Consider the following 15,853-nt stretch of genomic DNA (forward strand, 5'->3'; position numbering starts at 1 on the left):
GTACCGAAAGACACCCTTACCTTGAAACCAATGCAACTCAACAGGTTGCACAATGGTGACAGTATTTATTTTAATTTAAATGGTGCTCGTATGTACACCCGGCCAATTTTCTAACAGTATCGCGCGTCCATCGACCCAAGTGTTTGTTTCTGGCACACATTAGTACGGCACCATAGGAGAAAGCCCTTCCTCTTCATGAATCGCCGCTCCCAGGATGGCGAGCCCTTGAATTGCGCCCTCGTGAGTCTAGAGGCATGCGCGGTCTCTACCGCAACCACACGAATGCATTTGGCAGCCACAGGCAGCGATCTTGCACGCAGCGCAACCTTTCCTTCCAATTCTGGATATGCTGCAGTCCGCCCACGAAATGTTTTCTTGTGGTTGCTGCAAGTTGTAATATGCAGCTTCTGCCTCCACCAGTACTGAATGCGGTTTTCGGATACTCCAAATTCATGCTATGCCGCCAGGTTTCTGTGAGCTTCTGCGTACTGAATCGCGTTTTTCTTGAAGGTGACAGTGAATTGTCGTTGGCTTCTGCTCATTTCGAAACAATATGTGAAGGTAAAACGAGGTGTGGGAGGTTGGCAGTCACAGTGCTTAAGATTTGTCACATCGAAATATGCCTGTGTTAACTTAGGTTGTATTGCTTGTACGGTAAACTACTTTCAGGACCTTTTCAGCCTGCGTGAACCGGCACACTAGTGTTGGCAGCATTGGCTGCTATAAATGAAACTGAGTATAGCTACAGGCAGGAGAAAATCCTCCGAACATCCACAATCTCTACACAGCTGCGTCAGAGGCCAATTCATATGCACTCGTATATGGTCTCCCTCTCCTGCCTGTGCCTAGGGATGACACCTGTAGGCAATACATTGCCACAACGCTTGAGAAGCGCTGCTTTGCGGTTCGGCCTTTAAATGGAAATGGAATACATTGGAGCAAGAGGGAACTTTACTAGGGGTAGGCTGCCCAGTGTGTAACATGGTAAAAAACAATATATTCAAGGGACATTGGGAGTTAAAGAACAAAGTAAACACACCATTTATTGCGCATAGAGTGGCTGATAGCCCATGTTCAGTTTCAGGACACTAAATCCCACGAACCAAGCGTAACGATTTGCTGATTCTCATTGGACAGTGCAGTTTTATTGTTCGTCGGGCCAAACAGTGTGCACTTGCACAATATTATTTTTCCATTTTTTTCTTACGATTGCTTGTGTGCAGGTTCTTGCTTTTACTTCACACAAAATGTCTTCTACTCATTTGTTGCAGATATACAAAAAGTGATGATTGTTTGCAAACTGCCCAGGCCATATGACAACACAAAGAAACTTTCACTAGCTTATCCTCTGGGCTGCATAACATTGCCATGTGGATGACAGGACAAAGCAAATTGTACAACTATACTCTGTCTGTGAGAAGTGAAGGGCTGGTGGTGTTAATAAAGTCAAATGTAATGAGTAATACATCCATCTGCTGATTTTCTCTACATGTATCTTGCGTAATCCGGTGAAACGTCTTTACTTTGACCCCCGTTAATTCTGAAATCCGGATAATTTGGACTGCCGATGCGGTCCTGGCCAATGTCTATGTAAGTCTGTGGTGTCGGACGCAGCTGGGCTCACACCAGATAATTCGGACCAGCTCCTTACCAGAGTCAATGTCGCGGGTCAACTGGTGCAGTGAGTGATCGTCCAAATTTTTCACTTGCCCGCACATTGCTGACATGTGACCATGACCATTGCTGACATGTGACCATGGGCTTCAGAACTCTGGAAAATTTTGGAATGAATATTTTCAAGATAACAATGCAGTCTTAAACTCTTCAGGGCAACCATATCCAAGGCCCCTCCGTCGAAGAAAAAAAAAACCTGCATACAGCACACTAAAATATGGAAGTAGCGGATATGTCGACTTTAAGAGGCAATGTTTCAGATGTGCTTGCCACAATGGAGAGAAGCCAAGCCTCCGATACTTAATTGTGCACCCGTTTGCTTTTACTTTGCTTTCCCTACTCCACTAAACTCCTTCTTCCTATATCCATAGCCGCCGCCTTTGCACTTGCTCACTGTGCAATTTGCCCCCCCCCCCCCCCCCCCCCCCCCCCCCCCCCCCCCCCCCCCCCCCCGAGGTCATTACATAGCTAGCTTCTCCTGTTGGCTCTGAAGTCTCGTGGCAAAGGTCGCTGTTTCCATGTATAAAAGCTCGGGAGAAAAAAAATTCTCACTATATTCGTGTCTCGGTTCCAAATATTCTGGTGTATTAAGTTTTATTTGATGTCTCTCTCGGAATTTTGCAGATTCTTTGTTTTCAATTTGCAGAATTTAAAATTTTCAGCCACAGAAAGCTAGAGGCCTTAAGCATGTTCAGCCTTGGCCAACTCACAAATAATGCTTTAAAAGTAGTGAAGGAGCATTGAAAGCTTAAGCTTTGCAGTGAAAATTGCAGAGTTAGACATATGACGAGCATTTCTTTTTTTGCGAGGCCTGTGAAGTCTGCCTGCTTTGCAGAATAGCATAATCGGCACAAGGGCTAAATTTTTTATTATTACAAAAGTACTGTGCCAGCAGTTTTTCATCTATGCATATCCTTCAGTTTTCTTGCTTCATATCTGTGCTGGTCACAGATGTTCTGCCAAGCAATTTTCATTTTTGGTATGCTATTACTCAGCTAATCCTTGAAAAGATCCTTTAGGTACATTTTGGTTTACTATAATAAAGAGAAATAATAAAACTCAGTAATTTTTTTAAGCACGCCACCATGAGACTGCGTTTATCCCTGTGGCGAGTTGACGCGCATGGTCGGTGTTGCACAGCACCCCCGTCCACTGTCGAGTAAGGTTCGAAAAAGGGTCCATAGTTTATGGTCAGCCCTATCGAAAAGGAAAACTGTGGCCTAACACACATTTGGGTGCGTAACCTGATAGCTGAATGGCTGGGTACGTGAGGTAATGAAGTAAACACGGGGCCCATGTTAAGAGCAAACACTGTGCAAACACCCACACGCATTTTATCCAAGGCGATCTTTTGTTGTCCGTGCACTGGGTTCACACACCCTGCTAGCTATCGTATCGCAAAACACAACCTGTGAACGCGATGTGTGTAGAAAAGTGGTTGTGGTGAACACCATTTTATTTTCATGCACAAAACTCAAGAAACAGCTTTTTGCACAGTTTTATGATGAACACAATCCACCCTAGATTACTCCCAGGAAAGTGTACACTTGATTTGTGCCTTGTAATGCTTGTAAAATATGATTGTGCTTTATGTTTGTAAAAGAAACAAATTCAAACTATGACACTATAAAATGTAACGCGTAAAAAGGTTAGGCTTTTTTGTTAAGCACATGATAGCCTGAACCGCTGATGTGCCATAAAGCTAGCATAAGAAATAAGTGCCTGCAAGACTGAGTGAAGCCACAGTGATCCTTAACTGATGTAGTGTGCAAAGAGCATCGACATTTAGGCGTCACCTTATGGAGCAGCCTGTAAGGAGATGCAAAGCAGGATCAAAATTAGCATGGTTTGCTGTATAAGTCTCTGGACTACTGCATAATTTCTAAGGCGCATCTCAACTTATACAAGTGTCTAGGCCTATGGATTTCTGATAACCTCTCTTGGACCAAGCATGTCGACTGTGTTTCAGCAAATGCTCTCCGAAAGCTTTCTTTCTTACGACTCTCGCTTAAGTTAGCAACCCCTGGTACATGCCTCCTTGCCTACAACACTATTATTATACCAATCTTAGAATATACAGGAATTATTTGGGACCCTTTTACAAAGGTAAACATAAATAAACTTGAGAGAGTCCAAAAGAAAGCAGTAAGGTTTATAACACTTACGGGCGAGCATCAGTCAGTGACCTCTTTAAAAAAAGCAGCTTACCCTCTATTCCTAAGAGAAATCGCATATGCACTTAGTTTTTCTTTCAATTAATAATAATTTCAGAGTTGACACCTCTCATATCCTTACTTATTCCTTGGGGTTACCAAACTAGAAATTGTAGACATGAAACATTGTAGAAATGTTTCACAGGATAATATTGTTACGTGGCAGCCAGCCGAAGAATGAGGCGCGACAAACGATGGACAAGAGATGATTTAATGGCTGCCAGCCTAGCACAAGCGCTCCGTCTCACGCCATTGCCAGCTTCGTCTTCATCACAATATTTTGCATACCTTCTGGGCTCACGAGTGTTGCTGGCTTAACACGCACTATCTCTGGCACCTGTACATATCCGCTTATGCCTGTCGATGTAGAGTGGAGTTCTCACCGTAGATTAATTGGTATGAGCATTGCTTACAATGTGGTGGTTTTATGCTCACCGTGTGGTCTTTTCTGTTCCGAAATTATGTGCATTCGGGACTGATTAAGAGAAATCGCTTTGACATCACATCTAAAACACTCCAATTGGCTTGTTTATGAAAATACTCGTTCACCTCCCTGCTTTTTTTTTTTCAAATTTCATTCTGCATGCATTTTTTAAAAGTAATTGCTGAGGCATAGTCTGTATAGTGCATATAGTTTAACCATAAATTACTTAGAGGAATCATTTGCCAGTTTTGAGGATTAAGCAGGCTTTCAAGCAAGCCTTAGAAGTTTGCCTTCGTGGCTGCTGAGGTGCTTATGTTGTAGTACAGCTGAAAGAGTGCCCTTCGCTGCTTTTCAGGTGTAGCTTTTCAGCTACAGGGCTTAGTGCAGTATGGCCTCAAGTTGATGACTGAAGTATGCACTGCTTGCACATAATTCATAGCGAGCTAAATTAGTCTTTACCTCTGGCATCACTTGCCAGCATTATGGTCATGATGGCCCCAAAGACTAATTGCTTCATCAAAGAGACGCGTGCTTATTGAAGTGAATGTGCTGGAAACAGGTGTCATATCTACTTTCACAATAATGGGTCACTGTGATGCAACTAGGCAAATAAACAAGCTTGCATTTGAGATCAACGCTGTATGGGCTTACAATGAGTATTTTGAGCCTTAATGTATTGAAGCGTGCCAGAGACGTTCATGGATAGTTTGGTTTCCACTGTTCATTCACGTTAAAATATACCACTTTTGCCAAGCGTAACCATGCCATAAGCACAGACGGAGCATGTTTGTTGCTGCATTCACCAGGCCTCACTAGCTGTACAGACAGTTTGTGATGGAACAGTGGAGAACACTGGTACAAGAGACAAGCGCTGTCTTACAACTTCTTGTAAGACAGCGCTTGTCTCTTGTCCCGGTGTTTGGCGTTGTTCCACCACAAATGTGTAACCAACATGCCGAAGCTGCTGTCCTAGCTGCACAGGTAGCCTGTGTAATGCGAACCTGCACCATTTCTATCTTTCTCTGGTTGATAAAAGCCTCCCAATAGCATGAGAAGCGGTAAAGGCAGCCCGATCACTTTTAACAAACATGATACCATTGGTTTTGGTTTTTGGGAAAAGGAAATGGCGCATTATCTGTCTCTCATATCAGTGTACACCTGAGGGATAAAGGAGGGATTAAGAGAAGAAAGGAAGAAAGAGGTGCCATAGTGGTGCCCTATGGGAAGGGATAAAGGAGGGATTAAGAAAATAAAGGTAGAAAGAGGTGCCGTAGCAGAGGGCTCTGGAATAATTTCAATGCACTGACATCCCACAGCACAGGGGTGCCTTTCACCTCCAAGGAAAGGTGGCCGCTGAGGTAGGGCTTCAGGTCGGGTTTTGATCGAGGCGAAACGCAAAGGCGCCAGTGTGCTGTGGGATGGCCCATCATTTGAATGTGGTTTCTGGGGTTGGGGGGGGTTCATAAAAAGGCAATTTGTTTCACTACTGTGCCACATTGGAATGCATCAGCACAAACAAGACTGTGCCTCTCTGGCAACATGTTGTGCAGCTGAGGGCTGTGCTGACAGGCCATGTGACAGTGACAGTGTTGGAATGGCACTGTTTGAGTTGGCTTTCATGTCCAGCTCTCGGCAGGAGAGTTCAAGGCCCTGTGCTTGCTGGTTAATGTCTATTGAAGCTGGCACCTGTTCATGCAAATGCACTCTTGTGCTTAACCATTACGTATACATATCCATTGGCAGGACTTGGCATTAAATATTGGCTGTGTGACACCCTTGCGGAGGATGGGATAGGTACTGAAAGGGCCATGAACTAATGTAGCAAGTTTGTACAAATTATTCATCGCAGAACTGCGCTAAGGGACAGCTTGCCACGTTAATTCACATCATGGAAGATGCCATGCGGAGTCCAACTTTTGCAGCTGTGTCAGCTTCATGAATTTTTTGTTATATTTAACTATTTAGTACTGTGGGTACCCTCGTGGGCCACACATGGTGGGCAAATGAAGGCAGCACTTTCCAATGGAATCAAGAATAGTACTGGGACAATGGAAGCATTTCAATGGGTTAGATTGGGTAGATTAACGGCCGATTGAATGGGTAGGTTTAAGTCATGTGAGCAGTTTGGAGTCTGACTTCTAGACATGTACTTACTTACTGCATAATGTTCGTTTCTTCAGCTTGTATGGTTAATGATTCATGTATGTATTGCGAGACAACATGCTTTTTTCTCATGTTTTGCATAAATGAGCATATAATTGTGCTCTGTTTTGAACGTGGGGTGGGTGTCAAAAATGGTGCTTCTGCCAAGTGTGCCTGGAATATGACAGCTTAATAAGAAATGAAGTTCTCCATGAGAGCAGTATGCTTTGTTTGCACTGTGCCTGAAACACATGATTCAAGATGTGCAATTTTTCTTTTTATGCATTGGCATTAAAACCCCATGTCAGAAAAATCTGTCCCTCCATTTGTCTCTTTTAAGGCCTGTGTTGGCAGGTGGCAAAGTGGAGAGTGAAAGTGGGACAGGGGGTGAGAGGTGGCGGGTGATTGACGGACTGGATCATGCCCTGTTAGCGGCAGTGGCTGCTCAGTCTGGGGGGGGAAAACTGATGCTGACGCATACTCTGCCATGTCAGTTGGATTGATCATCCATAATTTTTTTTTACTTGACGGGTAAATGATACAATGAGCGTATTTATTTGCTAAAAACATTTGCTCCACAATGTTTACCAATAAGACTCCCCCCCCCCCTTAATTTTATTTTGCAGTATTGTTATGCTCAGCCAAGAAACTTTAGTAGACAAGGTCCAGGAGCAGAGCGGCAGTTCTTGCAGTTCCTCGCTTCTTTGTCAACGTTGCTGTCCCCAGTAGCTGCACATGCTTGTGCACATTTTCTTGCTTAGCCCACACACCCTGTCCGTTCATATGCCTTGTTGGCACTTTGCTGCAGCTGAGAAAGCTGAATGGAAAGTTGCACGGCAATGCCATTTATATTTTTGTTTGTTTTTTCTGCAGTTCTAATACTTTATTGTTTCACTTTTAACAAAAACTAGCTCCTCCACATTAGGCTTTGGTAACTGCTCAAAGCATCTTCATTCCTTGTTAGTTTGGGGAGGCCACAAGTAGGCATTTGAAAAAAAAAAAAATGTTTTTGCATGCCTGACTCATGGTCCATCATTGTGCCAAGGTGGTCATTGTCAGAATCAGTGCTGGTGGTCAGATGGATATCACTGCAGCAGTGCGTGCAGCCTAGCTGACAATGCCTTCTTCTGGTGGTCGTGTGTGTTTCAGGACAGTCAGATGGACATCTATATTGGCGGTCTACATGACCGGAACCGAGCCCTCAACGGGGATGTCGTGGCTGTGCAGATCAAGCCACAGGAGGAGTGGAAGGCAAGTTTTTTTTTATATATATAAGCTGTTGAAGGCTTCTACGGAGGTTGTTTCGTTCGCACCTCATCCCATAGCCAGCAGTGCATCTGCAGCAGCAAATACCCTTGGCGGCATTGCCATCTCATGGTCGTCTTTGTCGGTATAAAAGGGCATCACGATGTCCACGAGTTGCTTGTAGTGCCACCTGTGCTCGCATCATCCTGTTTATTCAGTTCCATAAGCATCCAACGTTTACATAGATCAACTAACGCTTTGAACAAATCTTTTTTTCCAATCGCAATACAAGAATTGGATCAACTTCCCAATTCCATTGTCATTGAGTGTGATCCCGTAAGCTTTAAAGAACTCCTGATGATCTGTCTTCCTCCATGAATTGTTTCCTTTTCATGCTTCCTTTGTACTTCTGCTGTTGTCTGTGTAGTTTTTATTACTTCTTTTGTTTACCCACACATCAGTGTTACTTTTTGTGTACTCCCCCCTTATATAATCCCCCACCAGGGGCCTTTATCTTAAAATTAAACAGCGCTACATATGGACGAATGCACAGACATGACAGGATGGGCGCTGTCCTGTCATGTCTTTCGGTGTATTCGTCCATATATGTAGCGCTGTTTAATTTCAAGAAGAATGCATCACCAACTAGCCCCGCAAGGTGTTTTGATTAAGGGGCCTTTAAGGGTCGAATAAATGATGATGATTTAGGTCACATTTTATTTAGTTCTCATTTTCTTTTTTATTTCTTGCATCTCATTTTCACAGGTGATGTTATGGGCTTATGTCACCCGTAAATCAACTGAACTCCCGAACACATTCTCTTGTTGCATCCGATCTTCCACGCCACCTTTACACATATATTAGCTGGTGCCAAGTTTTCTCGCATTACATGTGTACGTTTTTTTGTTTGTTTGTGCTCTCACACATACCATGCTGGGGCAGTGTGATTGATTACTTGACCATTTTGCTGTCTTATTGCTAAATGTAGCTACAAACGTCACATTTGCCTAGCTGATTTTATCAGAAGTGGGCAGCATTGCAGAAGTGGTTTCCAGGTTTGCCCACTAATCCTAATGGAGACATTTTCTCTTTATCGGGCATGCAGCTCCTGTTCGCCTCTTGGCATTCTGTACAGCGAGCAAAATGAAAGTACCTGGCCAAACCTCATCCTTATATTCTGTGAGAAGTAGGGCCACTTTGTAAGCAGCAACCATTAGTTGCCCTTCAAGTTCCAGGTTGCGCTGCAACAAGCGCAGTCAGCTTTTTCTTCAGCTGCCATGACACTGCACTGGCAAGCTCGTACGTTAGCATCACCGCGTGCCAACTCAAAAGAAAAACTTGCTACCCTTGAGAGTACAGTGCGATACTAGCATTAGAGATTCCTCCCGCACAAGTCCTCATACCACTCCTGGCACAGAGATGCAGCGGTTAAACGATGTGCCACTGCCCTGGCAGGTGGTTGTTTCAAACACTGCTGTAACCAGCTGTTTTCATGACATGGACGAACGGACAGCGGCTTTTCTTGTGAACAGGACCCCTAATGCCATCACGCTAAAGAAATCTTGGGGCCACAGTGCGGCACCAGCCAGTAAATATACACCTTGAAGAAGGGCCTGCAAAACTGTCTCTGGGCGCATTTCAGATCCTGTGGGATCGGATCCACCTGTGGGAGCAGAAGACAGGAGAGTCCATTCACGACGTACCGAAGAACTCGGGCCAGAAGACTGCAGCTACAGTAGACGAGGAGGGAGGCGCGCAGGAAGACGAGCTGTACGACATGCTGTTGGAGGTGGGTGACGCGGTCAGCTCGGCACTGTCTCCCTGCTGTCGTCGTGCTGCGGCATTGTGCCACCATTGGCACCAAATGAGTGCTATTCTAGCAAGCACGTTCAGGCATGAGAAAAAGTGGTGTTGTTTTTGCACTTTGTATAACGGGCAGTCCCACGGGTAACTGTTTGACATGGCCTTGCCCCAGCTAAAAGTTGCAAGATAGCAAGGAGCACTACCTAGAACCGGCTGACACTTTGTCTTCTCCGGCGTGTCATCTTCAGGGACATCTTCTGTGTCGTCTTCAAGAGCATCACTCTGGAATTGTTTTTATTGTTTTTATTAGCCGGCACGTTTAGTTGCCATGATTGTTTCAACTGAGACAACTTCATGAATGGGGAAGCTAGCTTTTTATTTATTTTTTAATTCTGGGACTAGTTCTGAATGCTTGTCATGCTGGCCTCCGCGTGCGGCAGGCAGTTGTTATACGTGCATGGCTTTTCAGAAGTAGCATGGTAGGGTATGTGCTTCGGTGCTGAGCATGTGGAGCAGTGCAGCGTCGCAAACTGTATGCAGGGTAAAACAACTTGCTCACAATACTTATTTATGGACACATTTTTGTTCAGTCCACATCTTTGCTGTCTGATATCACCTCTCTCTCTCTTGTCCTTTCCCTGCGAGCAGGAATCGGCCTTCCTGGAAAGAGTGGCGTACAATAAAGCCTCAGTAATGCATTTTCTTAAAAAGTGTACGAGAAAAACGCATTATCCAGGAAAACGTATCATCCAAAATTGCTAAGGTTTGGAAAAATCTTACTTAGAATAAAGTGCAAATACATATATTTACTTTCACTTCCTTTAAAGGTGGTCTAGCGCTGGTTGGTGCAAGATCCAAAGAACTTTTGTGGTGCTTGTAAGGTTCTATCGTATTTGCATAGTCTTTAGCATGAATCAAACAGCAACGTATTGAATAGGCTAGCAGTGGCGAGGGAGTAAAAAGCTGTTGCCGTCGTTTTCGGATGCCCATTGCCTGTATGCTATGCGGAGAAGCCACTCTTGCGTGGTGCCCCCACACCCCAGGGCTAACCTGTTCTCGCTCAGCATTGATTTGAAATGCTTCGTGCCGTTGCACTGGTGCGATGCGGAAAATCCGGGCTGGCTGCCGCTGGTGCGATGTGTGTGTCCCACACTTGGCCACTTGTATGTTTGCGCGCATTTGGATGACCACTAAACGTAACACGCTATCATAGTTGGTGACATTTTGAACGTACTTAGTGTGAAAGTGTATGAGCTGGGAACGTGTCAGTGAGGTTCTACTGTACTAGTGGAGGGGTTTTCACTCCAACAGGAGGACTACGAGATAGGGTGCCCCGACGAGCTTCCCGATTCGCCAATGCCCACCTGGGAGCGGTCTTCCTGGGACAGGTCCTCACCCATCTCTGGAGGTCCTCGGCCTTCGGACACCATCGAGGTGCTTGGCATCGAGCGCTTGATTGGACAGGTGAGTGCACAGCTTTATAGCACAGCACCTTGATTCTTTCTGCCTTCGTTTGTCGAATGCAGTGTTAAGAGGGGGGCAGTCTGTTACGGTCATGACTCATTATCGCGTCTGAATAGTTTGATTCAAAAGGTATGCATATTTTTGTCGTTAAACTAATCTGAAGAAGCGAGTGCAACGTGCATTGCCTTCTAAACTGGGATCAGAATGTTACTGAATTCCATGGCTCATAATCCGGGAACTAGACACTCCTCTGGCACCATTTTGGTCTCGCTCAAAATTTTGTTTGGGCTTTTTTTTTTCTTATGTCATTAAAGCACTCGTCTACTGAGTCGTAGTACCCGGGTTCGAACCCAACTGCAGCAGTCGCGTTTCGATGAAGGCGAAACGCCAAGGGTGCCCGTGTGCTGTGTGATGTCAGTACATGTTAAAGACCCCCAGGTGGTCGAAATAATTCCGGAGACCTCCACTACAGCACCTCATCCTTCTTTCTTTCACTCCTTCCTTTATCCTTTCCTGTATGATGTAGTTCCAGTGTCTACTGAGATACCATGCGAGACAGTTACTGCATAGTTTTCTTTCTTCAAAAAATCATTTTTTCTTTTGAGGCAGCACTGTGGTTTCTGTGGTCGCAAAAAGAGCAAACACGAAAAGAACTTGTGGTGCTTGTTGCGTTTGCCCAGTTGAAGCATGTGACCAATATGGTGTAGCTTCTGAAATGCTTTAAAAAAAAAGTGGATGACCATGGGCGTCCGAACATAGGCACCACTCTGTCGGGGTCTCTCTAATGTGAGGCTTGCCTTGCCTGGAGGAATGACAAAGTTCTGTTCTTGTACATTGATTTCTTCTAGCAGAAGCGAGCGAGAGAGAAACGACACACAGAAGCCTTCGCTGCAATGCAGAATGGGCGCCCAGAATTCAACACATATGAATTCGTAGCATTTCTGTGATGGACATTGAAGTGCAGAAAGTGGGTGCCTGTGTAAAAGCCGCACTTAGAAAGTTGATTGACAGAGATTGAGTGTTGTCGACTCCACTTGTAACGGCCGCAGATATAACGAACGCTTGCTTATTATGAATGGGTGTGGTGCTACCTTCAAAATATGTATAAGGGCAATGGCAATTCGCCGCAGATTCAACAAACAACTTGGGCCACACCACTCGGTTACAGCGAACAAGGAGGCATCATGAGCTCTTCCCCCAAAGTTGAAGAGGTCGTGCTTCTAGTAAGCGCGGAGATGAGAGTGCCTCTCAACCTTTGCAATACCACACTGGAAAGAACGCTTCGACCCAAAAATGCAATAAAAAGGCAGCGCTGCAGCTGATGCACTCCGTGCCATGAGCGCTGCACTACTTTCGTTGCTGCATGGGCCAGGGACGACAGATGAAGCTCGAAAACACATGTGATCAGACGCATGTAGATTTGTGGCAATGCTTCACGGATGCATAGCGGCTCAGTGGTTATGATGCTCGGCTGCTGACCCAAAAGACACGGGTTCGATCCCGGCTGCGCCAGTCAAATTTTGATGGAAGCGAAATTGTAGAGGCCTGCGTGCTGTGCGATGTCAGTGCACGTTAGAGAACCCCAGGTGGTTGAAATTCCCAGAGCCCTCCACTACGGCGTCCCTCCTAGCCTGGATGCCATGATCCGAACAGCATTTAAGACAGCACTACACCTACCCCTAAATACCTCAACCGAAAAACTCCTCCAGCTAGGCTTACACAACACGATAGGTGAGCTTATCGAGGCCCACCGATGGACACAATACATACATCTCACGAGAACCACTACTGGCAGACACATCCTACACACCCTCGGTATCAGGATACCAGCCACTGATCCCACACAGCTCCAGGTCTCCTACCACATTCACCGCGAGCTACTTATTAAACCTCTCCCCACAAACATTCACCCCACCTACCACGAATCCCGCCGCAGAGCTCGCGAACGGGCGCTCCACAAACTCTATGGCATGGCACCGGATGCCGTGTGGGTGACTGCCGCATGCACAGGCGAAGACGTGGTTGTAGCCATCACGAACCCCTCCCTCCAACCGATTGCCACCCTTCACAAATCCCCCCTGCCACTTCGGAAGAGGCTGAAGAGGCCGTCATTGCCCTTGCCATCACGCGCATGGAGGCCCGGTATATACTGTCGGACTCTAAAACTGCCATACTAAATTTCGCCCGCGAGAGAGTTCACGTCCCTGCATTTTGCATATTGAACTCCCTCGCCACACACCCGCCCTGCCACATGGAGCTCATATGGGTGCCTGCCTACTCCGGGACTCCCGGAAACGAGGCTGCCAACGCTTTAGCCCGAGGTTCTCTCAACAGGGCACCGGCGACCTCCAATCTGGAGTTCTCACGGGAACACACATTCCTTAAGTGAAATGACAGAGGCCTGCAAAGCCGAGCATCGGCTCTACCCCCACCCCATCCCTCCCTCGACCAATTATCACCAGACACTTTGGAGGCGGCTCAAAACACGCACCTTACTCTCCCCTTATGCACGCTCGCGCTATCACCAAGTCCACACAAACCCCTCCTGTACCCTCTGCCACCACCCCAAAGCCACTCTCGATCATATCCTTTTCCTCTGCCCGGCGGCTCCTCCCCCGCGGGGCCTGGAACACCTTACCACTAGGGAGGCTTGGGAGACCCTACTGCGCTCAGAGGACCCGGCCAAGCAAGCCATCACCACAGGCCAGGCTGCCAGCGTCACGAGCCTCCGGGACATGAACATTTGAGTGCAGTGGGGCCGTGCGGGGCACAAGGACCTGCGCGTCCTAAACTCCCCTGTGTCTAATAAAGTTTCCACCACCTCCTAGCCTCAGTCTCTTTGGGACGTTAAATCCCCATAAACCATAATCATTGATGCATAGCTGGCCAGATGTTTCCTCGGATGACTACGTTCCTGCGGGCAACAAAATCGCAGAAGCGCGTGCTCTGACGAAGACTTTGAACACCAAGTGTGAGCATTCCCCTACTGCTAGGAATCTTTAATGCGGCCTACCTGCGACCAGCTGCCGTAGACGCTTCAACCACGATTAGTTGTATCCCATCCCTAAATTTGATAGTTGCCAGCAGTAAGGGTCTCGGCGAGGATTTAATGACTGCCCTAGATAGCCTGGAAAGAGCCACGGCAGGCTCTGCTTTGGACAAGTAGGCGCGCACAACTCGGGTTTTGGGTCATTCCGCGCCAAACGTCCTAGACATTGCGCTCGACGATCTCCAATTTGTTCAAGGAAATTCACGGACACTTATCCCAATGCATGTAATCAAAGCCTGGCATATTTTTGCCGAAAAAAATTTATTCACATGGTGAGCACAATTTGAATATTTATAAAAGGCAAGAAACTAGGCACTGCTCAATAAAAATTAAAAATTGAATATTTTAGAAAGCACTCCACAATTTTTTCAGTGATATCTACACAGATTCTGGCTTTGTGATAGTGATGAGCACACATGGTACTGATGTCTTCTTGTGGGCGCCCTGAGCACAGAGAAGTCTCTTGTGTGTGTATGCCAGTTTTTCATAAATGATGATGGAACGTTTCTTGGTGTGCGTTAGCTTGCGGCACCCAGTTGGACCAAGCGAGCATGGAGGAAGTTCAGTTTCTACAAACGAAACAGAAATTCATGCACATCTATGAAAACACCTTAACTCATAGACGTCTGACACATGCAAGTTTTACACAATTCAGATGGGACCCCACAACTCAGGTGTGTAATGTGACTGCATTTGCCTTCAAATAGTTGTTCGCGGTGGTTAATTTGTGCCCATCTGTGTCTCATATACCCCGAACGAGCCTTCATTCTACAGCGAGCAGCATTCTTTCTTGTTTTTTTTTTCTGTGGTCTCACTAAAAAGGTAAAACAAAAACAAGATAATGCAGGAGTAAATGCTGACAGAATACATAGATCTAAATTTAAGCAACGCATACTATCACCTTAGTTTAGTAAACCAAACATTAATTCTTCCTTACTTACCCGCACCGACATCCACAGGACCCGCAAAACTGCTAGATGGGCCTGGTTCCTCCATGAGAAGAAAACTTCCGTCCTTAGCAGCGACCTGACTGCGACTGTAGACAAGCCTCCAGGCTGGTAATGCACCTTCATGCGAGCAACACGCCTACGTACTCACTAGCGGGTTGCGCTCACCGCCAGCGAGTCTCGGGTTACTCGCTGCAGCAGTGCTCACTTCGCATCGTCATGTGCGCTCCGCGATCTTATTCTTCGGATAAAAAAAATGTCTGTGGTTTAGCTCTCATTAAACATGGGGTGACATGATAGCTACAGCTCACCGAATGGAACTCGCTCAGTCGAATTGCAAAGTCAGTCTTTCGCTGCTCCGTTTCGCTGGGTGAAACGGAAAACAATGGTGTTTTTCAGATATGCACTATGCCTCGCCATTGCTCCTGATGTAACGGTGGCTGGAGCGCCGTCACGCTGCCCATAGAGCAGCTTTTTCTCCAGCCACCTATTTTCGCTCCTCTGTACTCAGTGGCAAAAATAAACATGACTATTATTATTATTATTATCATTGTCCCACTTGACACGACGCATGTGCAGAGCTTTTGTAGCTGTTGCACGCCGCGTCGCCGGCAGCAGCAGCTCCTCCACACCACGTGACCAACCCATGTGACCAACGGCACTGCCACGGTAGCCACGGTGCCGTCACGCTGAAGGCTCGAAATGCTAGCTTAATGTAGCTAGGTATTGCTATAAAATAAACCACTTGTGATAGGCCGGCAATGCGGGCTGATCGTTCCATCCTCATGGTCGATGCGAGACAGCACGCATAATACCCTTGTTTTTCTTCTCTTTGCTTGCCGCACCAATGCAGATCTGTTCGAACTTCGACCTTCAAAAGCAAGAACGATCT

At 46.2% G+C, this 15,853-nt stretch overlaps 1 protein-coding gene across 1 annotated transcript in view; it reads left to right on the plus strand.

Moving 5' to 3' along the window:
• Positions 1-15,853, plus strand: part of LOC144121970 (uncharacterized) — a 109,699-nt gene that overhangs the window by 36,615 nt on the left and 57,231 nt on the right. Inside the window, exons 8-10 of the mRNA XM_077655437.1 lie at positions 7,603-7,704; positions 9,341-9,487; positions 10,813-10,965. Coding sequence (XP_077511563.1) covers positions 7,603-7,704; positions 9,341-9,487; positions 10,813-10,965 — 402 coding nt within the window. The remainder of the gene's footprint in view (positions 1-7,602; positions 7,705-9,340; positions 9,488-10,812; positions 10,966-15,853) is intronic.

The sequence above is a fragment of the Amblyomma americanum genome, chromosome 2 (assembly GCF_052857255.1).
Source record: "Amblyomma americanum isolate KBUSLIRL-KWMA chromosome 2, ASM5285725v1, whole genome shotgun sequence".
NCBI lineage: Eukaryota > Metazoa > Arthropoda > Arachnida > Ixodida > Ixodidae > Amblyomma > Amblyomma americanum.